The 25892-nt window shown below is 40.3% G+C and overlaps 1 protein-coding gene across 1 annotated transcript in view; it reads left to right on the top strand.

Annotated features, from left to right (window-relative positions):
- Nucleotides 1-18370, top strand: part of MAST4 (microtubule associated serine/threonine kinase family member 4) — a 132160-nt gene extending 113790 nt beyond the window's left edge. Inside the window, exon 5 of the mRNA XM_057389612.1 lies at nucleotides 18285-18370. Within this exon, the coding sequence (XP_057245595.1) occupies nucleotides 18285-18320 (36 nt within the window). The 3' untranslated portion in view covers nucleotides 18321-18370. The remainder of the gene's footprint in view (nucleotides 1-18284) is intronic.
- Nucleotides 18371-25892: the final 7522 nt, after the last annotated feature.

The following is a 25892-nucleotide window of genomic DNA, read 5'->3' as shown; positions in this document are numbered from 1 at the left end:
CAATCTGAATTTGGCCTTGGCAACTCAGCAGAAAGTTCTGCTGAGAATAGGGATGGGGATATTGGCTGGTGATCATAYGACAAGATGGCATAGTTTGCTGCTCTACACGGGATGTCCTAGAAGTGGACATGAGAGGTGTGAGAAGGCTTTGTTCAACACCTTTTCTCAGGACTGTTGGGCCTATATTGGATTAGTACTCCATGGACTGAGACCACTCAAGAAAAGGAATGAAGACAAATCTTGAAGACAAAGCAGCAGGTGCTACAGCTGATTGTGTGCTGGTTGGAAGAGAAGTCCTGAGCAGATTTGGCTGGAGAGAAGTGTATCACACTGCGCTGTTTAACAAAAGGAAGAAACATTGTGTTCTTAAAAAGCTCATCTGTGTTCCGAGGACGTACTTCAGGCAGTGTGAAATTCTCAGTATTTTCTGTTCAGATCACTATGAAAGTAGAGTGGGGAAGTGCTGTTAGCACAGAGGCTCTGAGAGACAAGCTGTGCCTTTCCTTTGTATTCCTGCCTGCACTTGAAGAGCTGTTGTTTTCTGTCGGTCACCTGCAGACTGCTGCAAGTGAGTAGGAATGTCATCAGAACCTGTCTTGTTGTGGGGCATGTACCAGTAGTTGCTGTGGCAACCTGACCAGCACTCTGCTGGAACGAATCCGTTTGCAAAAGCAGTTGATGAAGAAAGCCCACGAGTTTTTTCTCATGAAGTTATAATCCAGCTGGGAAAGTTGAACTCCATCATCTCAAAAGGCAGCAGCACAGCCTGTCTCCCAGTCCTACCAAAGACTTAAGCTTCATACTCCATGTACCTCTGCAGGCCCTGCTCTCTGTATCTTTCAGTGCCCTGCTGCAGTGCCTTTTGATAGCYGGCTTTACCACTTGGGCCTGCAGGTCACTGATCATACATTCTTGGGCTGTGTGGGAGTAAGGATGCTCTCCTGATCAAGGCCAGGAGGATGGGTGAGTCACTGTGCACGTAATTCCAGAGGAGGAAGCTGTAGAAAGGCAAGACTGGCAGAACTTCCCCAGCTGCTTGTTTTGTCACACTCATTTATTGCCTCAGGAAGAGCTGCCAATTGTTCTGGTGATACAGGTGCACAGAAGCCTCATGGCCTTCTTGTTACCCTAAAACAAGAACTACTTTGCTTGCTCTTAGACCAAAGGTGGCAAACTGCCATCAACAAAGCCCATGCTTTTCTTTAAACTTGTAAACTCTATCTAGTTTAAAAAAACACACCAAACACAAACCTAAACACACACACATGCACACACACACAAACATAAACCATCCCGCCCCCCCAAGCAAACAAAAATCAAAACCAAACGAACTTGTTATGTTGAAATGGTGTTTTGTATCTTGGTGCTGTAAAGACCAGTCTTTTATTCCTTTTGTCTTCCTGTGCAGCAGCTGTTTGCCCAGGTGACAGGATGTAATGGAAGCTCAGGCTGCACAGCTTGCAGGGACTTGCCAGTATCAGGGATGCTATTTGGGCTTGGGGGAAGAGCATCACAAACTCTTAAAGGAATGCTGGTTTTGTGCCTACATTCTGCTGGGCTTTGTACTGGTGTTTCATTCTGCATGTCTGACCCTGGATTTCCTGCGTCTGCCTCCTAGCCCCATGGTTATGGGAGAATGGTTGTTGTATTTGGGACACTTGGAAGCAAGGCAGTGTGTCTCCTGAGAGCAGCAGCAGTGAGTGAGTCAGAGGACACTGAAGTACAAATTGCCCAGTAGATCCTTCACCTGTGGTCAGCTGACTACAGTGATTCACTTGCATCTGCTTGTCCTGGACCCTGCTGAAATGCRTTTCTGGGTCAGTGATTTGGGTGACCCTAAGCAGTAAGGGACACAAAGGGACACACTGTATTGACTTAGCAAGACTAATGTTTCCTGAGGGGAGAGGATCTTGGCCTGTCAAAAGAGAGTAGAGTTGTAAAGATACAGTGCTTTGAACTTGGCCAGCTATGAGCTCATGTTTGATCTGATGCACGTCAGGGAAAGCTAAGCTTCAAACAAGTATGCAGSCATAGAATGGTTTGAATTCGAAGAAACCTTAAAGGTCACTAGTTCTAATCCTCCTGCCATAGGCAAGGACATCTGCCAGACCAGGGCTCCATCCAGCCTGGGCTCGAACATGTTCAGGGATGGGACATCCACAAGTTTCTGGCCAGCCTGTTCCAGTGCCTCACCAACCTCACAGGAAAGAATTTTTTCCTAACATCCAGTCTAAATGCATCCTCTCTCAGTTTGAAGCCATTACCCTTTGTCCTCTCGTYACATGCCCTTGCAAAAAGCTGTCCCCCTCTTTCTTGTAAGCTTCTTAAGTACTGGGTGGCTGCAGTTAGGTCTCCCTAAAATTTTCTGTTTTGAGGCTGACAATTCCAATTCTCTCTGCCTTTTTCATAGGAGACGTGCTTCATCCTTCTTATAATTTTGGTGGCCTCTGGACTTACTCCAACAGGTCAATATCCTTACTGTGCTGAGGGCCTCAGAACAGAACATAATATTCCAGGTGGGGTCTCAGCAGAGCAGAGCAGAGCAAGCAGAGCAGAGCAGAGCAGAGGGGCACAATCCCCTCCCTGGCCCTGCTGCCCACGCTGCTCTGGATGCAGCCCAGGACACGTTTGGCTCTCTGGGCTGGGAGTGCTCATGGCTGGGTCATGTCCAGCCTCTCACCCAACTGCACCTCCAGGTCCTTCTCAGCAGGGCTGCATTCAGTGAGATCATTCTGAAACTGAATACTGGGAGTTGCCCCAACCCAGGTGCAGCTCCTTGGACTTGGTCTTTTTAAAACTCATGAGATTCCCATGGCCCGACTTACAGAGTCTGTCCAGGTCCCTCTGGATGGCATCCCATCCTTCGGGAGTGCCAGCAGCACCACTCATCTTGGGGTCATCTGCAGATTTGTTGAGGGTGCACTTGATCCCTTTGTCTGTTGTCATTAAGAGGATATTACGTAACACTTAAGCACCCCTGAGGGACACAGCTTGTCACTGTCCATTGGGTTTCTGAGCCATTACTGCTCTCTGGATCTGACTGTCCCAACCAGTTCCTTACTCACATAACAGTCCACCCAGYGCAGCCATTGAATCCATCACCCTCCAATTCAGAGGGATGGATGCTGTGGGGGACTGCGTCAGAGAAGTGCAGATAAATGATCCCTGTAACCCTGCCCTTGCCCCTGATGCAGTTCCTTTTTTTAAAAAAAATGTAAGGTTTGAAAGATGCTGAGACACTGGGGATTATGACTAGTCTGCTTGACTCTCAGAGAAGGCTTTGTCCTCAGATATACATGGAAGCAATATAGATGTAAATAGCTCTCGAAATAGCTTTTGCTGTATTACATTACATTAATGTATTTACATTAGCTGGTGGTGCCTTGAAACAGAAGCTTAATTTAAAGGTTTGCTGATTAATTTGTTTGCTAGAACTTCTTAGTGGGTAACAAATATGGGCACAGGTAGACAAAGAAAGTACTCCAGGAGTAATGGTCTAAAAGATAAAATAAAACATGGCTTTTTAAAGCTGTGAAAGTTAATAGTTGAATAAAAATCAATTTGATATGGGAACATGGAGATTGGGAAAGAGTTACAAGGGAAAGCATTCAGACAATTTTCAAACTTTTTTTGTGTTTCAGTGCATAAATGAAACTGTATTCCAGTTAGGCTGCTGCTATAAATTAGGAACATCTGTCTGTAACAATTACAAAGATTACTCAGAATTTTGTTAGCTTGGAAGAAACACTGTTGAAGAATTAATTAATTTTAATTAATTAATTTTTAGTTATTAATTAATTAATTAATAACTTCATATGGTTGTGAAGAGAGAAGCACAGATAGTTTGTTTGCTTCTACACACATTCTGGTGTGAGTACCCTATCAATTAATTACAGAGCAAAGAGGCCTTCCCTCAACTCATACTGAGCAATTTCTGCACCAGTTTTTTTTTAAAAAATCAAGTCTTTCTTGCTTATGAAGTAATTTTTAAATTTAAAATAGTTACTTATTATACTTTTTGAGCTGATGAAGTTTTTATACAACTATCTTAGTGGCTCATTATTTGTAATTGTAACAAAATAGTTTGCTGTTGAGACCCATGTCTCTGCCTCTTAAACCTAGACTGAAAGTCTTAAAATAGTTGAGAGGTCTTGTTAAAAAAAAAAAAAATTATTTATGCTATTGATAATAAATACTTTACTGCTTTTTATCATAAAATCAACTCAAATTAGTCTTAGCATAAGAATAGGATATTAGTGTAACTTGTTCATCACAGGATCTGCTCATATCAAAAAGAAATCATCTAGAAGGAAGGGGAGTGCAGAGAAGGAAGCACTGTTCCTTAGCACTCGTCTCTGGCAACAGCTGACAGAAGGTTGGTTTGATGGCCAATTGATTGCTAGAAAGTTATGTTTAGCAAAGGTTAGAGAGTCTGGCAGATTTATAAATAGAAGCAGAAAATACTTTACAGTCAAATATCATGAATGGATCCTCCCTGGCAGGTTAAGGTTTTCTTTCTTGTAAAATTGAACTCCTGAACAAGTCAGTCTATCAGAAGTGTAATATTTGTTGCACTAAATATGTTTCGTAACTTCCTACTTGAAACCAGGGGGAAAAAAATACAGAGTACTCACTTTCCTCCTTACTAAAACTTCAGTTCTATAGAAGGCAATACCAAGTTATAATTAGATATTTTCAGCTGTTACTTCARATGTGTGATCACTATCTCAGTGTTGCTTGCATGCTTCCCAGTTGATCAAAAATAGAAGTAGCTGTGGCAGAAATAGTATTATAAATAGTTTGGCTAGCATAAATGCTAGTATGTATGCAAGGGAATATTACAGAAATGTAAATTCAGTCTTAAAATATGGTTAAATTAGTCAGCATGCATCCTCCTTTAAGCGTGGAATGGCTGCGTAGTAAGGACACAAAAAAAGGGTTGGAGTGGGACCAAATTGTGAGCTAGATTTTGAAATGTCTACCAAGAGCTGGGGTGGGGGAAGAGTTGGGTCACATCAGTGTTTTTGTTTTTCCACAGAGAACTGTTTTATTCGCAGAATCACATAGTTTAGAAGAGACCTTTAAGATCTTTGGTGCAATCTTTGACTTCACCCTCTCCTAGAGCTTTATCCAGTGATTTCTTGAACACCTCCCTGGATGATGACTCTACCACCTCCCTGGGCAGCCCATACAGTGCTTTGCAATCCATTTCTTTCTGACATCCAACTTGAACCTCCTCTGGTGCAGCTTGAAGCCATTTCCTCTCATCTGTCTCTGGTGCCTGGGAGAAGAGGTCAACCCCCACCTGGCTACACTCTTCTACACTGTCAGGCACTTGTGGAGAGCAATAAGGTCACCCCTGAGCCTCCTCTTCTCCAGGATGAACACCACTGGCTCCCTCAGCTGCTCCTCATAGGATCTTCTCTCGAAAGCCTTCACCAGCTCTGTTGCTCTGCCCTGGATACACTCCAGTGCCTCAATGTCCTTGGATTGAGAGGGGTTCAGAACAGGATGGGATTCAAGATGCAGCCTTATCAGGGCTGAGTACAGGGTAACAAATCATTGCCCTGGTCTCACTTGCTGTATTACTGCTGATCCAATTTGGAATGTTGTTGGCTCTCTTGGCCACCTGGTCATATCCTGGCTCATGTTCAGCTGCTGTCGCTGCTGTTCCTTTCCAGCCACTCTGCCCCAGCCTGTGGCACTGCCTGGGGTTGTTTTGACCCCAGGGCAGGACCCAAACCTGGTCCTTGTTGAACCTCACACCCTTGGCCTTGGCCCATGATCCAGCCTGGCCAGATCCCTCTGCAGAGCCGTCCTCCCCTCCAGCAGATCAGTGCTCCTCCTTAACGTAGTCTTATCCATGAACTTACCATGAACACTCTATCTCCTCATCCAAATCATCAGTAAAGATTTAAACATCATTGGGCCCAATGCTGAGCCTTTGGGAACCTCACTAGTGACCTGTCTGCCAGCTGGTTGTGGCGCTGTTTTCCCTAAAAGTGTTGTCAGCTGGTGTGCAGTAAGCCAATGTCACACACAGAGCTGAGGTATTTATTTCATATTTGTGTGTGGATGAGTGCTGAGTGGTAAATCTACAAAGCTAACACACCCATTCTTGAAACTTTCACTTTATATCCACTCATAGAGACATTTAGGCTACAAGTTACCTAGTTCTTGTGTTAATTAGTATTCTGTGTTTTATTGGTTCAATAATTTTCTTGCTTCTCACACTAATTAGTCCCTATGCTCAGTCTTGCTTTTCTTTTGAGTCAGTGGGATTCTTGATCCATGAGTCGAAGATCACAATTTCCCCCTGACGAATAGCTTTTAACCCAGTTGTCTTGGTGTGCAGCTGCAATAGGAGCCTGAGGTCGAGGCTGTTAACTGGCACCAGTCCTTTGCACTACAAAATCCATGAGGATCTGTGGCACYGTCCAGGTGACAGGAGTGAACAGCAGGAGCTGAAAGGCCCCAGATTTGCACAGGGGATAAAAGCCCAGGTGATCCCTTGTTCAGGGGTCCTTCCTTTGAAGCTGTGAGGCCTGTTTTAGGAATAAGCCAAGACCTATGTCACAACCTTCTTCTCATTCTCTGTAATTCTGTGGATGAAGTGTTCCTGACCCTTGAAACATCAGCACCATTCATCACCACTCTGAGCCCAGCCACCCAAGCTGGTTTTTAACTCAGTGAAAAGTGCACTTGTCCAATTCATGGGCTGACAGCTTCTCCCAGCTTTGGGAGACAGTATCAAAGGCTTTGGTAGAGTCATTCACAGACTTTCCTTCGTCTCCCCAGTGGGTCATAAGAGGAGATCAGGTTGGTCATGCAGGACCTGCCTCTCCTAAACCTATGCTGACTGAGCCTGATCCCTTGGTTGTCCTGTATGTGCTGTGTGGTAACACTCAAGGTCCTCTGTTAAACTTCTTAGGCACTGGGGTACATMATTCTGCATGTATTTATTTTACATRCTTATTGTAAGTAAGCTCAGGACAGGTGGGCTGGATGAACGGACAGTGAGGTGGATCAAGGACTGGCTGAACGGCCGAGCTCCGAGGGTCATGATCAGGGCAGCAGAATCCAGTTGGAGGCCTGCAGTCAGTGGTGCTCCCCAGGGATCAATACTGGCTCCAGTCTCACTCAGCTCGTTCATCACTGACTGGAAGAAGGGATACAAGGTACCCTCAGCAGGTTTTATAAGAGACAGAACTGGGGCAGGGGCTGATACACCTGAAGGCTCTGCTGCCTTTGGGCTGGCCCTTGGTGRGCTGGAGAGTTGGGTGGAGAGAACCCTCACGAGGTTCAACATGGGCAAGTGCAGGGTCCTGCAGCTGGGCAGGAATAACCCCAAGGACCAGCACAGGCTGGGGATGCCCCACTAAAGAGCAGCTCTGGGAGTCTTGGTGACAAAGGTGACAATGAGCCAGCAGTGTGTCCTTGTGGCCGGGAGGGCCAGTGGGATCCTGGGCTGCATCGGGAAGATGTGGCCAGCGGGTCAAGGGAGCTGATCCTCCCCTCTGCTCGGCCCTGGTGAGGCCACATCTGGAGTGCTGTGTCCAGTTCTGGGCTCCTCAGGATAAGAGAAGCTGGAGAGTGTCCAGGGAAGGGTCACAAAGATGATGAGGGGTCTGGAGCATCTCCTGATGAGGAGAGACTGCGGGAGCTGAGCCTGTTTAGTCTGGGGGAGAGAAGASTGAGAGGGGACRTCACCAATGCACAYAAACACCTCAGGGGCTGGTGCCAAGGGGATGGTGCCAGRCTCTTTTCAGCRGTGTCCAGTGACAGGACAAGGAGCAATGACACAAGCAGTTTCACCTCAACATGAGGAAGGACTTCATTACATTGAGAATAGCAGAACACTGGAATAGACTGCCCAGGAAGATCCTGGAATGTTCYTCTTGGGATACATTCAAAGCCCCATTGGATGTGTTCCTGTGTCACCTGCTCTAGGTGACCCTGCCTTGGCAGGGGGATTGGACCAGTTGATCCCCAGAGGCCACATCTAACCCGAACTATTCTATGATCTGTCGTCTTCACTAATGAGATTAAAATGGAAAATACAGGAGCTTGGTGGCGTGACTGCAGGAAAGGTGAAGGCTGTTGAATTAGCCCACCAGTATAATCATATAAATTAGTATATGGACTGGGAGGAATTCTTTATACTCTTCCCTCTTGCAAGGTCAGTTTAGGATTGCCCTGTCTCCTGGTTTAAAACCAGCATAGAGAAGAAGGTATTGTTGGCTTTCTTTTACTTTGGTTTCCTTTTGTCTGTTTACTTYTGTTACATTGAATAGATACAAATCTTAAGATGTATATTCTATTCTTCTTTTATCTTTTTGTTTTGTGAGGATCTTTTGGACTAGTTGAACAAGAAATCAGAGTGCCTGTAGAAAGTTCTTTTCATTAATTAGCAAATATTTCATGGCGGAAACTTTCAGACAAACATACTAGACAGAGATATAAATTCGAGTAACCTTCAGTGATCTTGTTAGACCTTATTAAGCTGGTATAAATAGGATTATCAGTCAAAGGTAAAAGGAAATTTAAGAAATGTAACGCTTGCAAAACATAATACAGTTGCTGATGTGATTTACTGTAGTTTGACTTGAAACAATCATTTTTCCATATTGGACAAGGAGGGGAATGAAACTGTCTGTAAAATGGCAATAAACCAAAAAGACTATCTAAGTCCTAATCTCATTTGATCTAGCGTTTTAGTAGTCCAAAAAACCCTATAAAATATACCTGACTTTATTGCTAGCACATACAGAGGCACCAGGTAATGATATAAATTGTAGAAAAGGATTTATCACAGTTACGTATTTGCTTTTTATATGTAAGAAGAATTGTCTGTCCACTGTGTTTTTTATCTGAAAACCTTATCTAGGCTGAAACAGGGCTTTATGTCAAAAGTTCATGAATTCTTATATACAGAGCTAAAGCACTATTCTAGTAATTTGTATTGTTTTATCAGTAATTATTTCAGTGTAATTGTTGGTCTTAGGAAGCTGGGGTTATGCCTCAAGGTAATTGTTGCTAGACATCAGCTTCCTCTCTGCATCAGAGATTTTAGACCGGAGATTGATACAGTAGATACGTATTCTCTTGCATGCATTTTGATGCTTTCAGCTGAAAATAAAAGCAGCAGTCTGGTAAGGTTTGTGTTATGTTCCATTTCTGATAGGGAAAGGAATACTTACAAAGAGCACTGAATTCCCAAATTACATTTTTTCCTATCATCCTGTGGTGGATGCTCAAAATTGAGATTGCARCTAATTAGAGAACCTGGGTAGCATCAGCAGGGAGAGCAGTGTAATATCAACATGGATCGTGGGATTTTTGATTTATTATCTTTGGAGAAGTTGAAAAAAAYTTTTTCTTGCTTTGGAGTGTGTGTCGACTAGTAATTGAGTATTTGTGAAACAGTTCATGCTGGGGGTGTCCACTTGCCTTACCGTACAGGAAGAGAAGTAGTAACAGTAGTCTTCTGCAGTTCTGCAGCAAGTGTGGCAAACAAGCAGGGCAAAGTAGGACATGTGCAAAGACAGCCTATGAGCAGCTATGTTTAGATTAATCTAATCTAGGGGATCTTCAGCTTTTTCAGGGCATTTAAAGCCMTGTAAGAAATGAAGCTTTAGCTGAAATTGAGCAAGGTGAAATCAAATTGTTGGGAGAAATGTGTGACTAGAGTTTTGAGGTGAAAAAATGAAGTGTGCATTTTGACTGAGCTGKTTTTTTTTCAGAAATGGGATTAATATTTACCTAGCTGGTCTCCAAACAGTTCTATTTTCCAGTGTAACCCTTGCTTGAGGACTTGAACCTTCCTTTCACATTAGTGGAATATATTACCAGTAAGCTGTGTGGGATCAGTTGAGCTGAGCAAATATGGATTTATAAATCACAATTAAGATATTAAACATTAAGCAAACTCTCTAATTTTGAGACCTTTAATTGCATAAGGGGCAGATGATCTGAATCATAAACAGAACAGATAGGAAGTACCCTTTTYCTTCAGAAGAGGTATATCTGTTGAAAGTGAAAAGGTAGTGTTTTGCYGCTGCTGCTCCATGTGACTTTTCTGGGTGAAAAAGTGAGTTACTTGTGCCCTTTGTTCCTGGTTTTCCAAAGTATTCCCCTTATGCGTGATGAAAGCTGCAGAGCTCACCTCTATGAGTCTGASAGTGGGCATTGTGGGCACAGTAGTGCTTTGACCAGATTCTGTGACTCAGCTCCACTGAGCTTAAAACTTAGTTCCAGTGAACTTTGCCCATCTGGTTTGGTCTCCTCTAGCTGATGATTGTGAATGTGTTAAGGTAGAGCAAGGCCTGTATTTTGCTAGTGGTAATGAGTACTTGAAAAAAAGAGTAAATGTGTTTGGACAATTTTTGCCCCTTCTATCCTKCGCAGAATGACTAACAAAAACGATTGCAATCAAAGCCTGAGTGTAGGCAAGTCCCTTTGATGCTGTAGGCAAGCTTAATAATTTTATCTTCTAGTTAAGAAGATAACTGATAGCAGCAAAAGTCAGCAGCAGCTTCTGAATTGTATAATACAAAACATGGTTTGCACCTGGGAAAGGAAGGCATCTAGATTCCTAGGGGAATAATAGTTGATAGTTGCCATTGTGTGCTGTGGTAGTGCTTTTTCTTTTGCTTTGTAATAGTAGGCAAAATCCTTTGTAGGTATGCCCATATAAAAATCACTGCTTTCTGTTTGATGGAAGAACCTACAGATTGAAACAGAAGTTAGAGAAATCACTGGCTTTAGTTAAACCATAGAATCAGAGTTTTCCAGTTCTGGTTAACTGTATAATTGTAGATGTTTGTTCAGGRGAACAGTTGTACCAATAGCTGGCATTTATGTCTTGTGTGACTTTTATTTCCTTTTTCTTCTCCTTTTCCCTTTTAAACACTTTTAAACTGTAGTGATGGGAATATGCGCATGAACTTGGCCACTGGAATCTGTTGAGTGTTGGTGTTTCAAACACTTTGCAGTCCATGCATTTTCTCCATTAGTCATGTGGTGATGGACTTTGCCAAGGGGTGAAATAAACTGTAGGACAGCAGGTCAGAATGAAGCATAGATTTTCTAACACTGTGTTAGATGAAATGATTTTGTATACTTTGAGGTGGAGAGTTCATTTAGAGTTTTCACACTTTTTTTTTTTTTAAGAAACATTGTTATTTACTGATTTTTTAAATTGAGCTAAGAATGCAACACGGTGGGCAACAATCTCTAAAGTAATATTTTTCTACTATATTTTACTGTGAATTATTTGAAAAAAGCAAAGATACAACACTAGAGAATGAATGCAAATTACAGAGTTAATGTTGGCAGCAGTGAAATTGTTCTTTTYTCAGAAGGGTTTGTGCTTCTCATTAAAAGGGGGATTTCACCTTTTCCTAATTACAGCTACTCTCCAAATAAGATTCACTGCATTATTGTCATAAGATAGTGGAATTGATGTGTTCTGCTGCTTTTGATGGAGAAGATGGGACACAGCAGAGATAATGTTGTTAAGCWTAGTTTAAATAATTCTTAATTGCATTCTTGCTTTGCATTTGAGCAGTAGGTTACTAATCCAGTGGTGGTTATTTGGTGATAATTTGGTATGTCTCTGAAGCATTGAGTATTTATGTATTCCATTGGCATGTCTGATTTTCTGTACTGATTAATTTTATTTTCATAAGTGGTATGTTTGCAACACTTTTGATTCACTGATTTATTTACTAACTTTCTTCTTTTTTTCCCCTGTCAGTTTTGGTTTTTTTTCTGTTTCCAARATATAAGGATGATACTCAAAACTACTTCAGATGACTGACTCTCTTTTCAGGTTCTTGCTGCTTTATCTGAAGAAACTGTTATAGTTCTTTATCTTCTGTACAAAAACCCCAAAACTGTGTAGTTGTTTTTGCTTTCTATTAATTTATTTCAAAATTTAGTTCAGAGTGCCATTGTATTGGATATGTATATGTATATTGTCTATGTTTAACAAGTTCAACAAGGATCTTTTCCTTAGTAAATGTTATTACCGATCCTGAAATTGAAGAGTCTTCAGACTATAGTGTATTTCACTGGAGAATCCTTACTGTTAACTCATGAAATTCATCTGAAATGTTTAATCTTCTTCTATACGTATTCATGGCTTTAATGCTATATGAGAATTTCTAGAATACTATGCAAAGCAAAACACATTTAACTGCTGTTTAGTTAGTTGAGTCTACTCTGTTATAGATCTTAATGTTGTATCTAGCTCATCTGGAGGAAAACAGATAATTTAAATTGCTCTTGTTTGTACATGATAAAGTGATTGCTTTCTTTTTATATATAGTTTTTGTATATTTCTATATCTTTTTATTCTATAGTTTCTATATGCAACCAGTTTGGCATTCCTTTTGATCCAGTTAATTTACATTTAAATTGATAACGCCCAGCTTTAAGCACCTGAGTATTCCTTTTACATGACATCTTAGAATACAGAACTGACTCAAAGATATGTTTCTCCTTCGAAGGATACAGTCACCAGTGCCTGTAACAAAAGCAAGGAAAGKTAACTGAAGAAATAAAAGGAACTGCATAGAACACACAACACTGAGTTAGAGAAAATGTGACCTTTTCTGGCCAAGTCTGAGCTTAGGTGCCTCTTCGCTTCTACAATGTATTCCCATTACAGTCTCTGGTGGTGTTGCGAATTTGTGACTTGAAGTTTGGGGATGTGAGGGGAATAAGTTACCATGCAAAATACATATACATATTTTGAAATGCACAGTTAAGAATGTGCAGAATTAAGAAGCATTGTGTTTTGTTTTAAAGAGTGTTCTGCAGTCACGGAAGAATTGTGAATGGAATCTTCCTTGAGTAGTGGTAAATACCTTCCAGAGCTTGTCAGTGCAGAAGTGTTAGTATTTGTTTATGGAAATGCTTGTGGAAGAGGTGATTTYTGATTTATTGGTGAGAGTACACACCAAACAAGCAAAAACCATGGTAAACTGGTGGCTGCATCTGAACGAGTGGGAAGAATCTGTGAGCTTCAGCTGAAAGGCAGAACATCAGACTTTACTGGAAGGCACCGATAATGCCTTTCTCCTTGGCAGCCAGTCTGGAAAAGGAAAGATAGTGATCTTGACTTACATTACCAGCGAAGAACRTATTGGTACAGTTTTCCTGAGAAAAGTGGATATAGAATTGCATCTTGGACAAGACTGGAACTCAAGCTGCTGAGAAGGAGGTGGTGCAAACACAAATTCACTTGGGTTATCTGAAAGGAGAACAGTTTTATAGTTAGACCTGTTTCGACAGAAATCAGATCTGAGTGAGACTACCTTGACTGACAAAGAAAGACGTCAACGTATTTGTTTATACATGTTCTTGAAAATTGATTAATCCTGCGTTGAACTGGAATTTTTAGGGTCAATAGCCACTCTGAAAATTCCACCGTGATGCTAATGGAATACTATTCCTGAGGCAAAGGCTTACTATTCYTGGAACCAGGAAACACTGTAAGTTATCATAGAAACAGAAGACMGCTTTGCCAGAGAACCAAACTTAGGGCAGAAGATGCGCATTTGGTGTGAGACACTAACACTTGTCATTTGTTATGGTTGATCTGTCTCCCCACAGAGGTCACTGCTCTGTGATTCTRAAGAACTGATTCTTGGCAAAGTTGGAAGCAATAAAATAAAAAGCATAACCTGCCACTGCCTTGCTTAGAAGGTATTTATAATGGATTAATGCAATGACTTGATATATTAATCTTACAAAGAGGTCAAGATTAGCTTGTAAAAAGCTCTTGGATGGTGTRAAACCTTTCTTTTATAGAACTAAACAATCCTTTGTTACTTGCACTGCTTTCTTTCCTTATTCCCACATCCAAATGCGAGATTTGCTGTCATCCCCCAGCTTATCTTCAGCAGAARCAGTAATTGCTTAAGAAGGAATCTTTCAAATTCGTTCCTCAAAGCAGTAAGTCTTGCTGTCATTGATAGTGATAAGAAGGTGAATTGTGTGCCATTGCTGATTTCTTTTTCTTCCTGCTGTTATTAATGTAGTGTTAATGTGACAATTTCAACCTGTTAAGATCTGACACAGGTTACCAGAAAGCTGTCAGATGCTTAGAGTTTCTGATGGAGGGGCAGAGCAACAGTGTTGAAAATAAAAGCTCCTTGTTTTAATCCTGTAACACTTAACACCTCATCAGCTGTAGAATGCATAACCAGATTTTGTCTTGAAAAGGTGAACTGTTCCAGACTACTTTTATAAACAACTGGAAGTTCTGAAAAACTTCTTGGATGTTTGAAAATTGCAATTGTTGGAAGATGAAGCAGATGTTACTGTGGTTATGAAATCAACCTTGTATTAACAATATTAGCTGTGTCTTCATTAGTTTGTGAATGTTGAAGCTTTTTATTGATTGTTTAAAATTGAACCCAGTAACAAGCAATAAGTTAATGACATCTTCTTCACACATAGGGGACAAAACTTAAATTTTCTGTAACTCGCTGGTAATCTTTACAAGAAATGTGATTAAGTTAATGTTTTAAAGTTGCCTCTTTCATTTAAATCGATTTAGATAGTTTTTTTATTTAAACCGTATTTCTAGTTAATAGGGTGAAGGCTTTGACTTAGAAAAAATTTATTGTGTTTTATTTTTTTAGTGTTTTTTTAATAAGACTGAATATCTGCCCTGTGGTGAAGATGCTGAACTTGTCCATACTGAAGTGTCTTAGAGATGTGATTCTTAGAGGAAGAATCATAATTACGAGAATAATCAAAAAGCATTGTTCTTGTCAATGAATGTTATTGATGGTAAAATGCACAGAGCAGAGTTTGAACTGATTGGTGATAGTTGCAATTATGTTCCTTACACCTAATTCTTAATGCTACATCACAGCAATTTGGCATGACTTGCACAGATCTCTTAAACTTGAGGGAAGGTTTCTTATATTGTGTGACCATAGCTTTTGAAACACAGAGCCTGAAGGACAAGAGTTGCTGGTCCATTGAATCAGCTTTATGTGACGGCAGTAGAATGATATGGCCCTAAAACCAGCCCAGCTTGAACTAGCCAGAGGAGGATTCCATATAGAACAAGGGCAGAAGAGCACAGTGTGATCTTCAGGGACAGAGCCGGTGACTGAGAACCTGCAGAGTTGTAGTGAAGRCATCTTTTTCTCTTTTAATGCCCCAGGTGCTTCCCGTCTAAGGATGTGATCTGAAGGTCCTGACCCTGCTAAGTTTTACCTTCASCACTCTGTATGTGTTGGAGCAGTGGAACTAGGGCAGACACGTCTTCTGGGTCTTCTTCTGAGGCTTTCAGAAAGGAAACAGTGTACTGCAGAAAAACTGAAGTTGCTTCAGGTCATTTGGAGTTTAACTGGGATTTGGGCTGGAGTGTTACAAGCCTGAAGAACTGAGTGATTTTAGGTTTGATATRATTTGTCTTTGTTTTAGTGGCTGTGACTAAAACAGCTGGGACAGCAGGGTGAAAGTGTACTCTTTAGCTTTTTAGTACAGTGTTTTATATACCAAGGAAATACGTAATTTCTCTAAGATATAAGTGATATGTAATCCCCTTGCAGAGCATATTTATATTTTTCCCACCTGTTTTGTATAGAGTTGAGGAGCTGTGCCATACTATTGCAAAGCTAGAGTCATGTTAGTGAGCCTTTTCTGGAGGGAGAAAGCAGTGACACAGCCGATAATCTGTTAAATCCTTCAGGCTGTGAAAAAGACTTTGGGGTAGGTAAATCCTAAGTAACACTAAAAAAATCATGTTGGACCTGTAGTAATGTAGTCTGATCTGAAACAGAAAAACATGCTTCAGTTTATAATTCATTGTAGATTACTTATTTTTTTTCTTGGAGATACTCCAGCTGGAGAAGCATGAGAGAAATGACCTTTCGTTTTAACATGATTGCTGTAATAGATAGGAAAAATGAGGATAGAGATACTATCCAGGAAATATATTTGTATTATTTTGGTCTTTCTTTGGTTTATATGTATATTGGTTTAAAATCCAGCCTTAGAAATGTTTTGTAAATCATCCTGTATAAATGAGGTTTTGTTTTGTTTTTTCCATTGTATGAGGTGGTCTTGGCAGTTTKTAGCATCTTCATCAGTGAGCCTTATACTTTTGGAACTTCATTCTGTAGTTCAAAGTGGTATTTCAGGATGCATGCATGGGAAYGTATCAAGAGATTGATGTTACTTCAAGGGTCTGCAGAGCCTGATGTCTCTCATTTGCTGTGCTCTTACAGTGATAAACTACAACCGAAACACTCCAATTGAATTTTTTAAAAAAACACAAAAAAAAACAAACCCCAAAACCCCAAACCAAAAAAATCAGATTCACAGGAAACAAATTTTAAGTACTTGTTGCAACTCAAATCCATGTATTATTCTTGCTTGTACTGTTCGGCAGCTTTTCCACAAGCATTGTCTGTTACAGTATGACAGTGCCTAGAACACAATGACATTGTAAATATTCAAGAAAAAAAATACAAAGGGAAGTACGTAGGTTCTAACTTGCAGTTACATTTTGTTCATGATGAATGTGACATTTTAAATTTAGGGGAATTACTCAGCTTCATAATGCAATATTGTATGCAGGTGTCACTGTTCTTTTGTAAGTAAGCACATGTTATGCTAAAAGATGTTGTTTTAAAATGCAAATTCTGAACAGTTGCTGGAACTTCCTAGGAAGTGGCAGAATTTGTTACCAAGGCCCTTAATTCTGCTCTCCTATGCCTTTGCATTACGATGTCTAATTGTATTGTTTCACACTATTTTTTCCTTCCTCATTCAGTGAACAGGATGGGTGGTGCTCAGGAATTGAGCTGCTACTTGATATTTTAGTCCTTATCATTCAGTTAGCAGCCTGGGCTTTATTTACTGCACACCATTTAAAACTCCCTAAAGAATACATAATTATTCATTCTCCCTTGGCTTTTTATCTAAGGTGCCTGGCTGAACTATTTTTGTCCATTTGATTGTATTTTCTTACGCATTTTCTGGTCAATACCTATAACTTAACTTACATTGCTATGTGAAATAAGTGTGTGTGCATGTACACAAATAAATATATATATATAGATGTATATTTATTTTTGCAAGAGAATTTTTAAGTTACTCCCTTTGATAACCTCTAGAATTGAAGCTGAGTGTCTGTTACTTACTTTAAAACAGCCTTTTGTGAGGTCACTGTAAGTAAACATAAAAGATTGCAATTAAATTACTAAATGCATCCAACCACCTAAGTTGAGCCATTGGCACATGGAACCTTGCCTAGCAKGATGCCCTTCAACTTCAAATGTATCTAGACCGTGTATCCTCTAGATCAGACAAATTGTCGTTTTATTTGAATGCAATTGGTTCTCCCTGCTGGGTMTGATTACAAAGAGGGCTTAACTAATGAAGCATTCAGAATATAGGTTTTTGTGAGAAATAAACAAAAATGCTGTGACTGGGTTGGATCAGAGGGTCTCCAGAGGTGCCTTCCAGCCTCAGCTATTCTGTGATTTATATGACAAGGCAATCAGATACACTTGTGGGTATATGTATTTTGTCTGTTTCTGATGGGCAAAACTATGTGGGTCTTGTGGCTTTCTTCTACACTAAAATAGTAGTAAAATCTTTGTTTTGCAGTTTCCATTTGACTAGCAGGCTATTTTGTCAATCCCTTAAAATGTTGTTTATCTGTGAAACTATAATTTGACTATTTAGCTGTTCTCAGCAAAAGCTATATGAAAGTTTAACAATGGTGCTTCTGTTGTTATGTGAGTACTTTGCAGAAGATTACAAAAAATTATAAATATTTATCATGGACGAAACTGTTACGTACTTCATGTTTTTTGGGTTTAAGACTATAGTGTAGAAAGCTTGGTGGCAATGGTCACCTATTCAGTGTAATACTGTTACTAACTTTTGCAAATGATGAGTATTGGAAAGAATTTAGTTTAGCTTTGTCATTGTCTCTTGCAAATTTAGTAGTGTTGCCAGTGCATCATAGCTGACTGTAAGGCTTTTYGATAAGATCTGTCTGTTGCTTGAAATATTTTAATATTGTTGCAACAAAAAGGTYTAGACTTTTCCAAATACTAATGTTGATATTTCATATTGGAAAGAAAGATGATATATGTAAAATTTGTAACATCTTTTGCAGTCCCAGTACTCCACTTCTGTGTCTGCTGCTGATGGGATAAGAGGATTATGGTATTTGTCTYAGAAAGGCCTCTTGCAATTAAAATRTTTTATTGCTAATGCACTGTAACTTTTTTCTGTTGCAGAAGGAGTTGAGCCTTCCAAGAAGAGGAAGTTTGTAAGTATATGAAGTTTTTCTCTATTGTGCTTACAGTGTAGTATGTATTTTTAAAGTAGGCTAGTTTTGGAGTAGGTTATTCTTCTTTTCAGGGAAGTTAGAATGGAGATTAAATGTGGCAGTTGAATGACCCTTAAAATACATACAAAGAAATGAAAATTGTTGGTGGGTTGCGCAGTCACCATTTTTATGCCCACCTTTTGGAAAAGCTATTGTGAGGGATTTTCAAGTTCTTAAGTTCAAGTTTTTGTTTCATATTAAAAGTTTTTCTTAAAAATCAAGGAATAAATCTGATTTCTTTGTGAATGTTATGAAATAAACTTGTAAGTAAAMTGGAATGTGAAATTCTGTGAACAGTCGTGTGGATGAGAAGGTAGGAGCAAAGCACATGGATGCAAGCTACTAAATGTATAGGATTGTTAAGCTACTATTWTGATTATGGAAGACCATGTATTCTTGTATAATTTGTTACTTAATACAAATGAACTACTATAAATTGTTACTTACGTAATAATATAATTAATGTGTTTAATTGTACATTGCTCAGATTTCTGTACCTTGGCTTTGGTTTTCTAGTGGTTTTGAGATGTTTGGTTTTAAAGCTTGTATTTTTTATTTGCATCTGTCTAATTTCTTATTCTGTATTAGTAATTTGTTGAGGAAGTATTGGGATAAGAACATTACAAAATGTTGTAAGAAACAAATTCTGTTCCATTACTGCTTTATTTCAAAAATGCTGTGGTACCGTAAGATGATCCACAGATTATAGATGGATAAGCTTGTGTTAGCGTGACAACACGTTGTGAATAAAATGCTGTGCCCTTGCACAAGAGGCCAATTACTTGGTTTCAGCTTGATAGTGCTGTGTAGCTTTTAGTGATAGGAGGTGAGATATGTGAATAACTGCAGCTCTAACTGCTGGGAAAGTGCAGTGAAGTGCYCTGTTGTTCTTACTCAAAAGCCATACCAGAAGTCTGTACTTCACAGGATATCTGCTGTCTTGGAAAAGACTCTTGTTTTAGGTTCTGACGCATGAGAAGTCTTATGCTAGACAGTAAGCAAACCCATKACGTAAGAAGTCAATAAAATAGAAAATTAATTTCCTGTCAAGTATTTATTTAAGTATTTCAGTGACAGAGAGAAAACTAGTTAGAGAAAGTGATTTTTGGTGCATTCTTTTGGTGTCCTTGGCGCTTTATATTAACCTGAAACTGTTGTGTGGGCCGAAGGCTGCCTCCSTTAAAGTTAATGGCTAAACTCCCATTCACTTCAACCAGAGCAGAAAGTGCCTTTTGGAACTTGWTCTTGCTTGCTCTTGCTAGGATGTTTGGCATTGAATGTTATTAGTTATTTTACTCAAAATTTGAAAAAAATCACTGCAACACAGTCTCCTCAATTGCATTCACATACATATTGTTTTAGCTGATCACTGAGATGTAAGTGGATTTTTCTGTAATGCCGTTTAATAAAGTATAGTAAAGAATAGCATCTTGTAAGCATAATCATACCTAGTTATTAAAGTGCTTAGGTTTCTGCAGATGGTTGTAATGGGTTGACCTGGCTGGATGCCAGGTACCCACCAAAGCTTTTCAATCACTCCCCTCTGCWACTAGGCAGAGTGGAGAAAATGGAATGAAGGGTTTATGGGTTGGGAAAAGGTCTGGRAGAGATCACTCACCAGATAACTGTCACAGGCAAAACAGACTTGAATTGGGGTATTAATTGAATTTATTACTAAAGAAACCAGAGCAAGATAATGAGAAGTAAAATACATATTAAGACACTGTCCCACACCACTCCATCCTTCCCAGGCTCTACCATTCCCCTYGCAGTAGCACTGGGAGATGGGGAATGGGTGTTGTGGTCAGTTCATCACACGTTATTCTTGCCACTGCTCAGGGAGAGGAGTCCTTCCCTTGCTCCAGTGTTGGGTCCCTCCCATGGGAGACAGTTCTCCATGAGCTTCTCCAAAGTGAGTCTATCCCATGGCARCAGTTCTCCATKAACTGCTTCAGCATGGGTCTCTTTCCACAAGGTGCCATCCTTCAGCCCCAGCCTGTTCCAGYSTGGRTCTCCCACAGGGTCACAAGTCCTACCAGGAAACCTGCTCTGGTGTGGGTTCCTCTCTCCATGGTCTGCAGCTCCCTGCCAGGACGCTGCTCCAGCACAGGCCTCCCAMRGGGTCASAGCCYCCWCTCAGCATCCCCCTGTTCCAGTGTGGKTTCCTCAYRGGCTGCAGGTGGATCTCTGGATCTCCAGGGACCTCCATGGGCTCAGGGGCACAGCTGCCTCACCATGGGCTGCACCACGGGCTGCAGGGCAACCTCAGCTCTGGTGCCTGGAGCACCTCCTGTCCCTCCTTCCTTGATTTGGATGTCTGCAGGGCTGTTCCTCTCACATACTGTCACTCTGCTCTTCTCTGGCGGCAGCTAGACCTGCCAGTAACTTTTTTTTTCCCCTACATAAATCTGCTGTCACAGTGGTGGTAGCCTTGGCCAGTGGAGGGTCTGTTTCAGAGTTGCCTTGCATTGATGTGCCAGATGTGGAGGGAGCTTCTGGCAGCTTCTCACAGACGCCACCTCTGTAGTTCCCCTGCCACTGAAACCTGGCCATACAAACCCAATACAATGATACTTTTAAACAACTTTGATTGTCCTTAATCAAAAGGGCTCAGCCACAGCAATGGCTGTGGAATCAGGGGTTGTGTGCATGGGTAGTGCTGGCTGCTGTATTTGCATATTATATCCATGTTGACGTGAAGACTGAATTTCAAAATATGTACAGTCCTGTGTTTTCATAGCCATAGACAACTAGAGATCCTGAACAGCTCCATGCAGGCCCATCCCACCATCTTTCAGAGCTTCAGGGCCCATGCCATGCCAGGGATAGATCTTTAAGCAGGATCGGGGGAGCTGTTTCAGGGATGAGCAGTATAAGCATGGTTGGCATAAAGTGAGATAAAGAGCAAGGAGTGAGCTCTTCTGTGCTTGGAGCACCCCCTGGCTGTGTTGGCACACTTTTTCTGTGGACACAGCCAGAATTGATCCAGGTTGCTACTAGCTTCATGCAGGTTCTTCAGCATGTTAAACTGCCCAACTGCACAAATGCCTTTCTTTGTGGCAGCAGGGTGTGGAGGCTTGGAGGCAGGATGAATTGATGGGAGCTTTCTCTCAGGCTGACTCCAGCAGCAAAACTGACTTTATATGAGTTTAATATGATTGTAAACCTGCGTGGCTGTTAGTATCTCACTTTGCAAGCTCATTGGAAAATTACTTTGAAATATTTTTGAACACTGCCACTATGGGGATGGGTTATTTATACCTTGGTAGGATATTTTTATTGATTTATTTTCATCAAACACTTCCAACCCTGAGTTTAGGTTGGTTAGGTCATGGCGCTAATACCTCCAAGGTTGTGGGTTTGATCCCTGTATAGGCCATTCATTCAAGAGTTGGATTTGATGATCCTTGTGGGTCCCTTCCAACTCAGACTATTCTGTGATTCTGTGTTAAGCCAGATGTGGAAATACAGGTTTATTTGATCAAAATTAAGTGTTGCTGTTTGTCTGTGAAGCACACAGATGATGAACCAGGGAATGCCTGATAGCACATACACATTGCTATCCATTACACATTCGTAGTGTATAGTTTGCCAGAGATGGTCTCTCAGTGTGTGTTAAGCAGGTGAGTTTCCATCACTGAATTTAAGGCATGAGTATCCTTTTCCTGATTTGTTTCCTTACCATACTGGCCGAGTTCAGGAAAATGAAAACTAGATGGAGAAAGGGCATGAACTCAAACATTGTGGCACAAAAATCAGACTCATTTTCGTAGAGTAGGTGCATTCTGATTTAAAATAACTTTCTTCTAAAAACAGATTTACAGCAGGCCTCTCTGAGATGGAGAGGAGCCTTTAGGAACAGCAGTACATAAAAAGAAGTAGAGGTGGTTTTTCCTTTTCTTAGAGACTCAGTGCTTGAAGTACCTGCCCTAGAAGTAAAATACCTGACTTTTCCAGACTAAATCTGATCTCTTTGTGTCTTCTTTTGTTTAATATTTCAATTTCGATTGAATTTGGAGGTGGATCGCTTTGATGTATTTATTTTTGCAGCATCTCTCCTTCTCCTGACCTTTCTGAAGCTAATTTCAGTAATTATAAAATACGGACTCAAGTTCAGTACCAGCAATTATATAATCTGCTTGCACCTGTGGAAATGTCAAAGTTTCATAAAACTAATTTATGCATTTCAGTGAAACAGTTGGTATCCTTGGATAACAACAACATAAGATTGTGACAAGCCAAGAATGCAAGAGAAACAGTAGTTAAAACAAACCACTGCTGGCTTAGGTGCCTGATTAAGTAAGCCTCAAGAAAGGTAAAAACAATTTTGTGAGGAAGTTTTTTTTAATCAATGAAAAATACAGAGTATCAGTTATCCTTAGGGAAAAAGTGGGAAAGATCCATAGTGTGGAAAAAGAAGAAAAAAAGCCGTGAGGCCCATGTCATGTAGGTGAACAAATCAGAATTTGATTGACAGTTTCTGTGTGCAAATACAGATCTATATCATAAAAAATTGGCTATGTTTATAGGTGACCTGTTACCTTGAATTTGGAGAGTGGAGCAGTAATGAATTTCCAGGTAATGAATTTCTTAATTCTAGTACAGATGAATTGTCCTCCAGTAGATTTTCTCCACAGTCCGTTTGATTTTCAAGTTGCATATTTGATGTTGTTACTAGTATCGTTTCAGTCCTCTACTTTCAGGGGTTTTCCACTGCTGTCACTGAGTGGAATTTTTTTCCCCTACCTTTCTTGGATTCCTTGTGATTGACAATGAAAATCTCAGTTATGTCTTTTGTATGATTTAGGAGCCAACAGTTACTGTAACATGACCCTTTCCCCTGACAATCTTGCTTACTTCAGCCTCCGTAAATTCTATGCAAGTGTGCTGCCCATTGTCTGTGTTTCCTTCTTTTAAAGCTGTGCTGGGCTAAYGGGGAGTTGTGGCACGTGCAGTGTGCTGGGCAGCCTTGTTGCCACCTTCCTGTTGTCAGTGCACGCTCTTCTGCAGGCAAGTCCTTTGTGCTGGGGAGAGCCCAGCCCTGATTTTGAAGTAAACAACACGTCCCTTGGTATTTTATTGCTGGTTGCTGTGCCCTTGGCTAACAGTATAGGCCATTCTGTTAAAAGTTGTTCTGTTGGGCTTTTTGGTGCTTGCACACACAAATTTGCATCCCTGCTTCATTTGCACCAATCATAATAATATTATGTGTATCCCCAGCTGTCTGTGGATTCAGGTATTACTAGTATATTTGTGGATTTCATCCAGTTATGTCCTCTTTTTATGATTTACCACATCTCATGTTAGACAAAGGAGTGATCTGTTTTAATGTAATTCAACATGTCCCTTTTCAGTGAAACATTAGGTATGCTATGTGAGGGTATTTTAAAGCTTTGTTATACCTTTTTACTGTTACATTCATGCTCATCTGTTCATACGCATTTGTGTGTGTATACCTGTACACAGCTTTAATTATGCATATAGTGATGGTGTTGACTATTTTGTGTATTTGAAAACTGTTCAGAGACATAACAAAATTCTTAAAAATAACCTGCCTCTCTGGAGAAATAGTGCCCAGAAAATGAGGTGATCATGCTTTAAAGCTTAATTGTGTAATGTGGCATTTATCTATCGTTGTTCTGTGACTGCTGTGGTTTCTAAGTAATGTAAAGTGACCTGGTATCATGCTTCCCCACGGTGTGCTGGGTATGCTGAGCCCCGTTGGAATTTTGTTTCAGCTACTTAGGCAAGGAAAGGACAGGGTAGAGAATGCAAAATAATCTTAAGTAGTTCTTTATCAAAATAGTGATTAAACTTAAGCCACAGGGAAAAAGCAAAATTAAATTGGCCTTGAGGGTCAAGCTGTGGTTCTGTAGGCTTGCTGCAGAATTTCAGAATGGGGGAGTCACATGCTTCTTTGTGGAATCAAATATCTGGGTGCCTCCTATCTTTGCCTAAAGTAAAAAATGTGCAGTAAAATAGTTTAAAATATTTTCATACATGCAAATAATTATTTTATGGGGCATGAGGTTTAACCTGGTTTGAGAGCCAGATCTCATGGCTAATATATTAATAGTGATGTGAAAGCAGGTGCCAAGGTGCTAAAATAACTGAATCTCTAGAAAGAAATTGCAGTAAAGATCCCATCAATTCACTGCTAAAACTTGAATAGTCAACCTGACAAAATGAAGCATGGAAGAGTAAATGAGATGGAAGCCTGACAGATTGGCTGTCCTAATGTTCTTGATTGTTCCATGAGACAGTCTGCGCCCCTGAACAGCCTCTTCTTCTTGTGGTCTTTTTCACTGAACTGCTCACTCTGTGTCTGGGTCATGCCCTTGTGCCCTGCTTTACCTGGTGGTGATCACAGTATTTGGGTGTACATTGAAACAGCAAAGCTTGGAGCAAGAGCATACAGAAAATGCTAGGGAAATTTAATGGCTGGAAATGTGAGCTGCTGAGGGAAGGGAGTAGTAATGTATGAGCACCAGGGCGGGGTCTAGGGGTAACTTACTGTGTGAGTGCAGTAATTGTGTGATTAAATTCTGTCAGTGGCAAATGTGATAGATGTATACAAGCATTTTAAAATTAGCATTGGCTGTGTCTTCTTGTTTGTTTTGTGAAGAGAAGTTGCATTCTCAGTGAGTAATTTTATTTGATTTTGTTGATCTTGTTCCAGTAAAGTTTCAAAATTGTATCCTGTACACAAAAGGAACAAATGACCATATAACCATGTTTTAGTGTGCTGCCTGAGAAAGTAGTTGTGCATTGAGAAAACTGGCAGAACAACCTAATGTGGTTAATCACTGCTGGTCAGCACAGATTGAATTTCTGATAGTAAACCTTGAAAACCTGACATACTGAAGCAACTTCTTTTGGCTGGTTTTTTTGTTTTTTTTTTTTTTTTTTTTTTTTTCTCCCCAGTGTCATTAATTTCAGGAAGTTCTGTTTTCTTCAGTTAGGAAATTTGTTAAAAAGAATTGTTTGTCACAAAGGAGTTGTAATGTCCCGACGATTACATGATCTAGGCCTCTGTATGCTGTATTGATGAATTGATTTTTCTTTGGCACTGATGCTATAAAGTTTTGAATCATCTCTTCACCTACAGAGAGCGCTTCCTGAGTCTATGCAGTTCCTAGCATGCACACATTTAGCCTCTATAGGATTGCAGTCTTGGTGGAGTTCTGGGATGAGTACATGATGTCTTGAACATGTGCTCTGCTTAAAGAATTGTAATGAGAGGTTGGGTTGGTTTTGTTTGTTGGGTTTTTTTTTCTTTCTTGTGGGTTTTCTTTCCTTTTTTTTGATAGAGGTTAAAGGTTAGGTATCAAAGACAAATAAATGTTTGGTTCACCTTAAGAAAGGAAGCACTCAGGTTTTTCTGAATCATATATTTTTTTCCTCTTGTACCTGTATTCTAAATATCTGCTCTCGGGGAAAAAAAAAAAAAAAAAGTGGTTGCCGAACATCAGGAATCTGCCCTTTCCTGCATTTTCAGTTAGCCATTCAGCCATTA

This window comes from Malurus melanocephalus, unplaced genomic scaffold, assembly GCF_030028575.1.
Source record: "Malurus melanocephalus ecotype Western Australia unplaced genomic scaffold, MMel_1.1 scaffold_18, whole genome shotgun sequence".
Taxonomy (NCBI): Eukaryota; Metazoa; Chordata; class Aves; order Passeriformes; family Maluridae; genus Malurus; species Malurus melanocephalus.
This window is presented reverse-complemented; position numbering and strand designations above follow the sequence as displayed.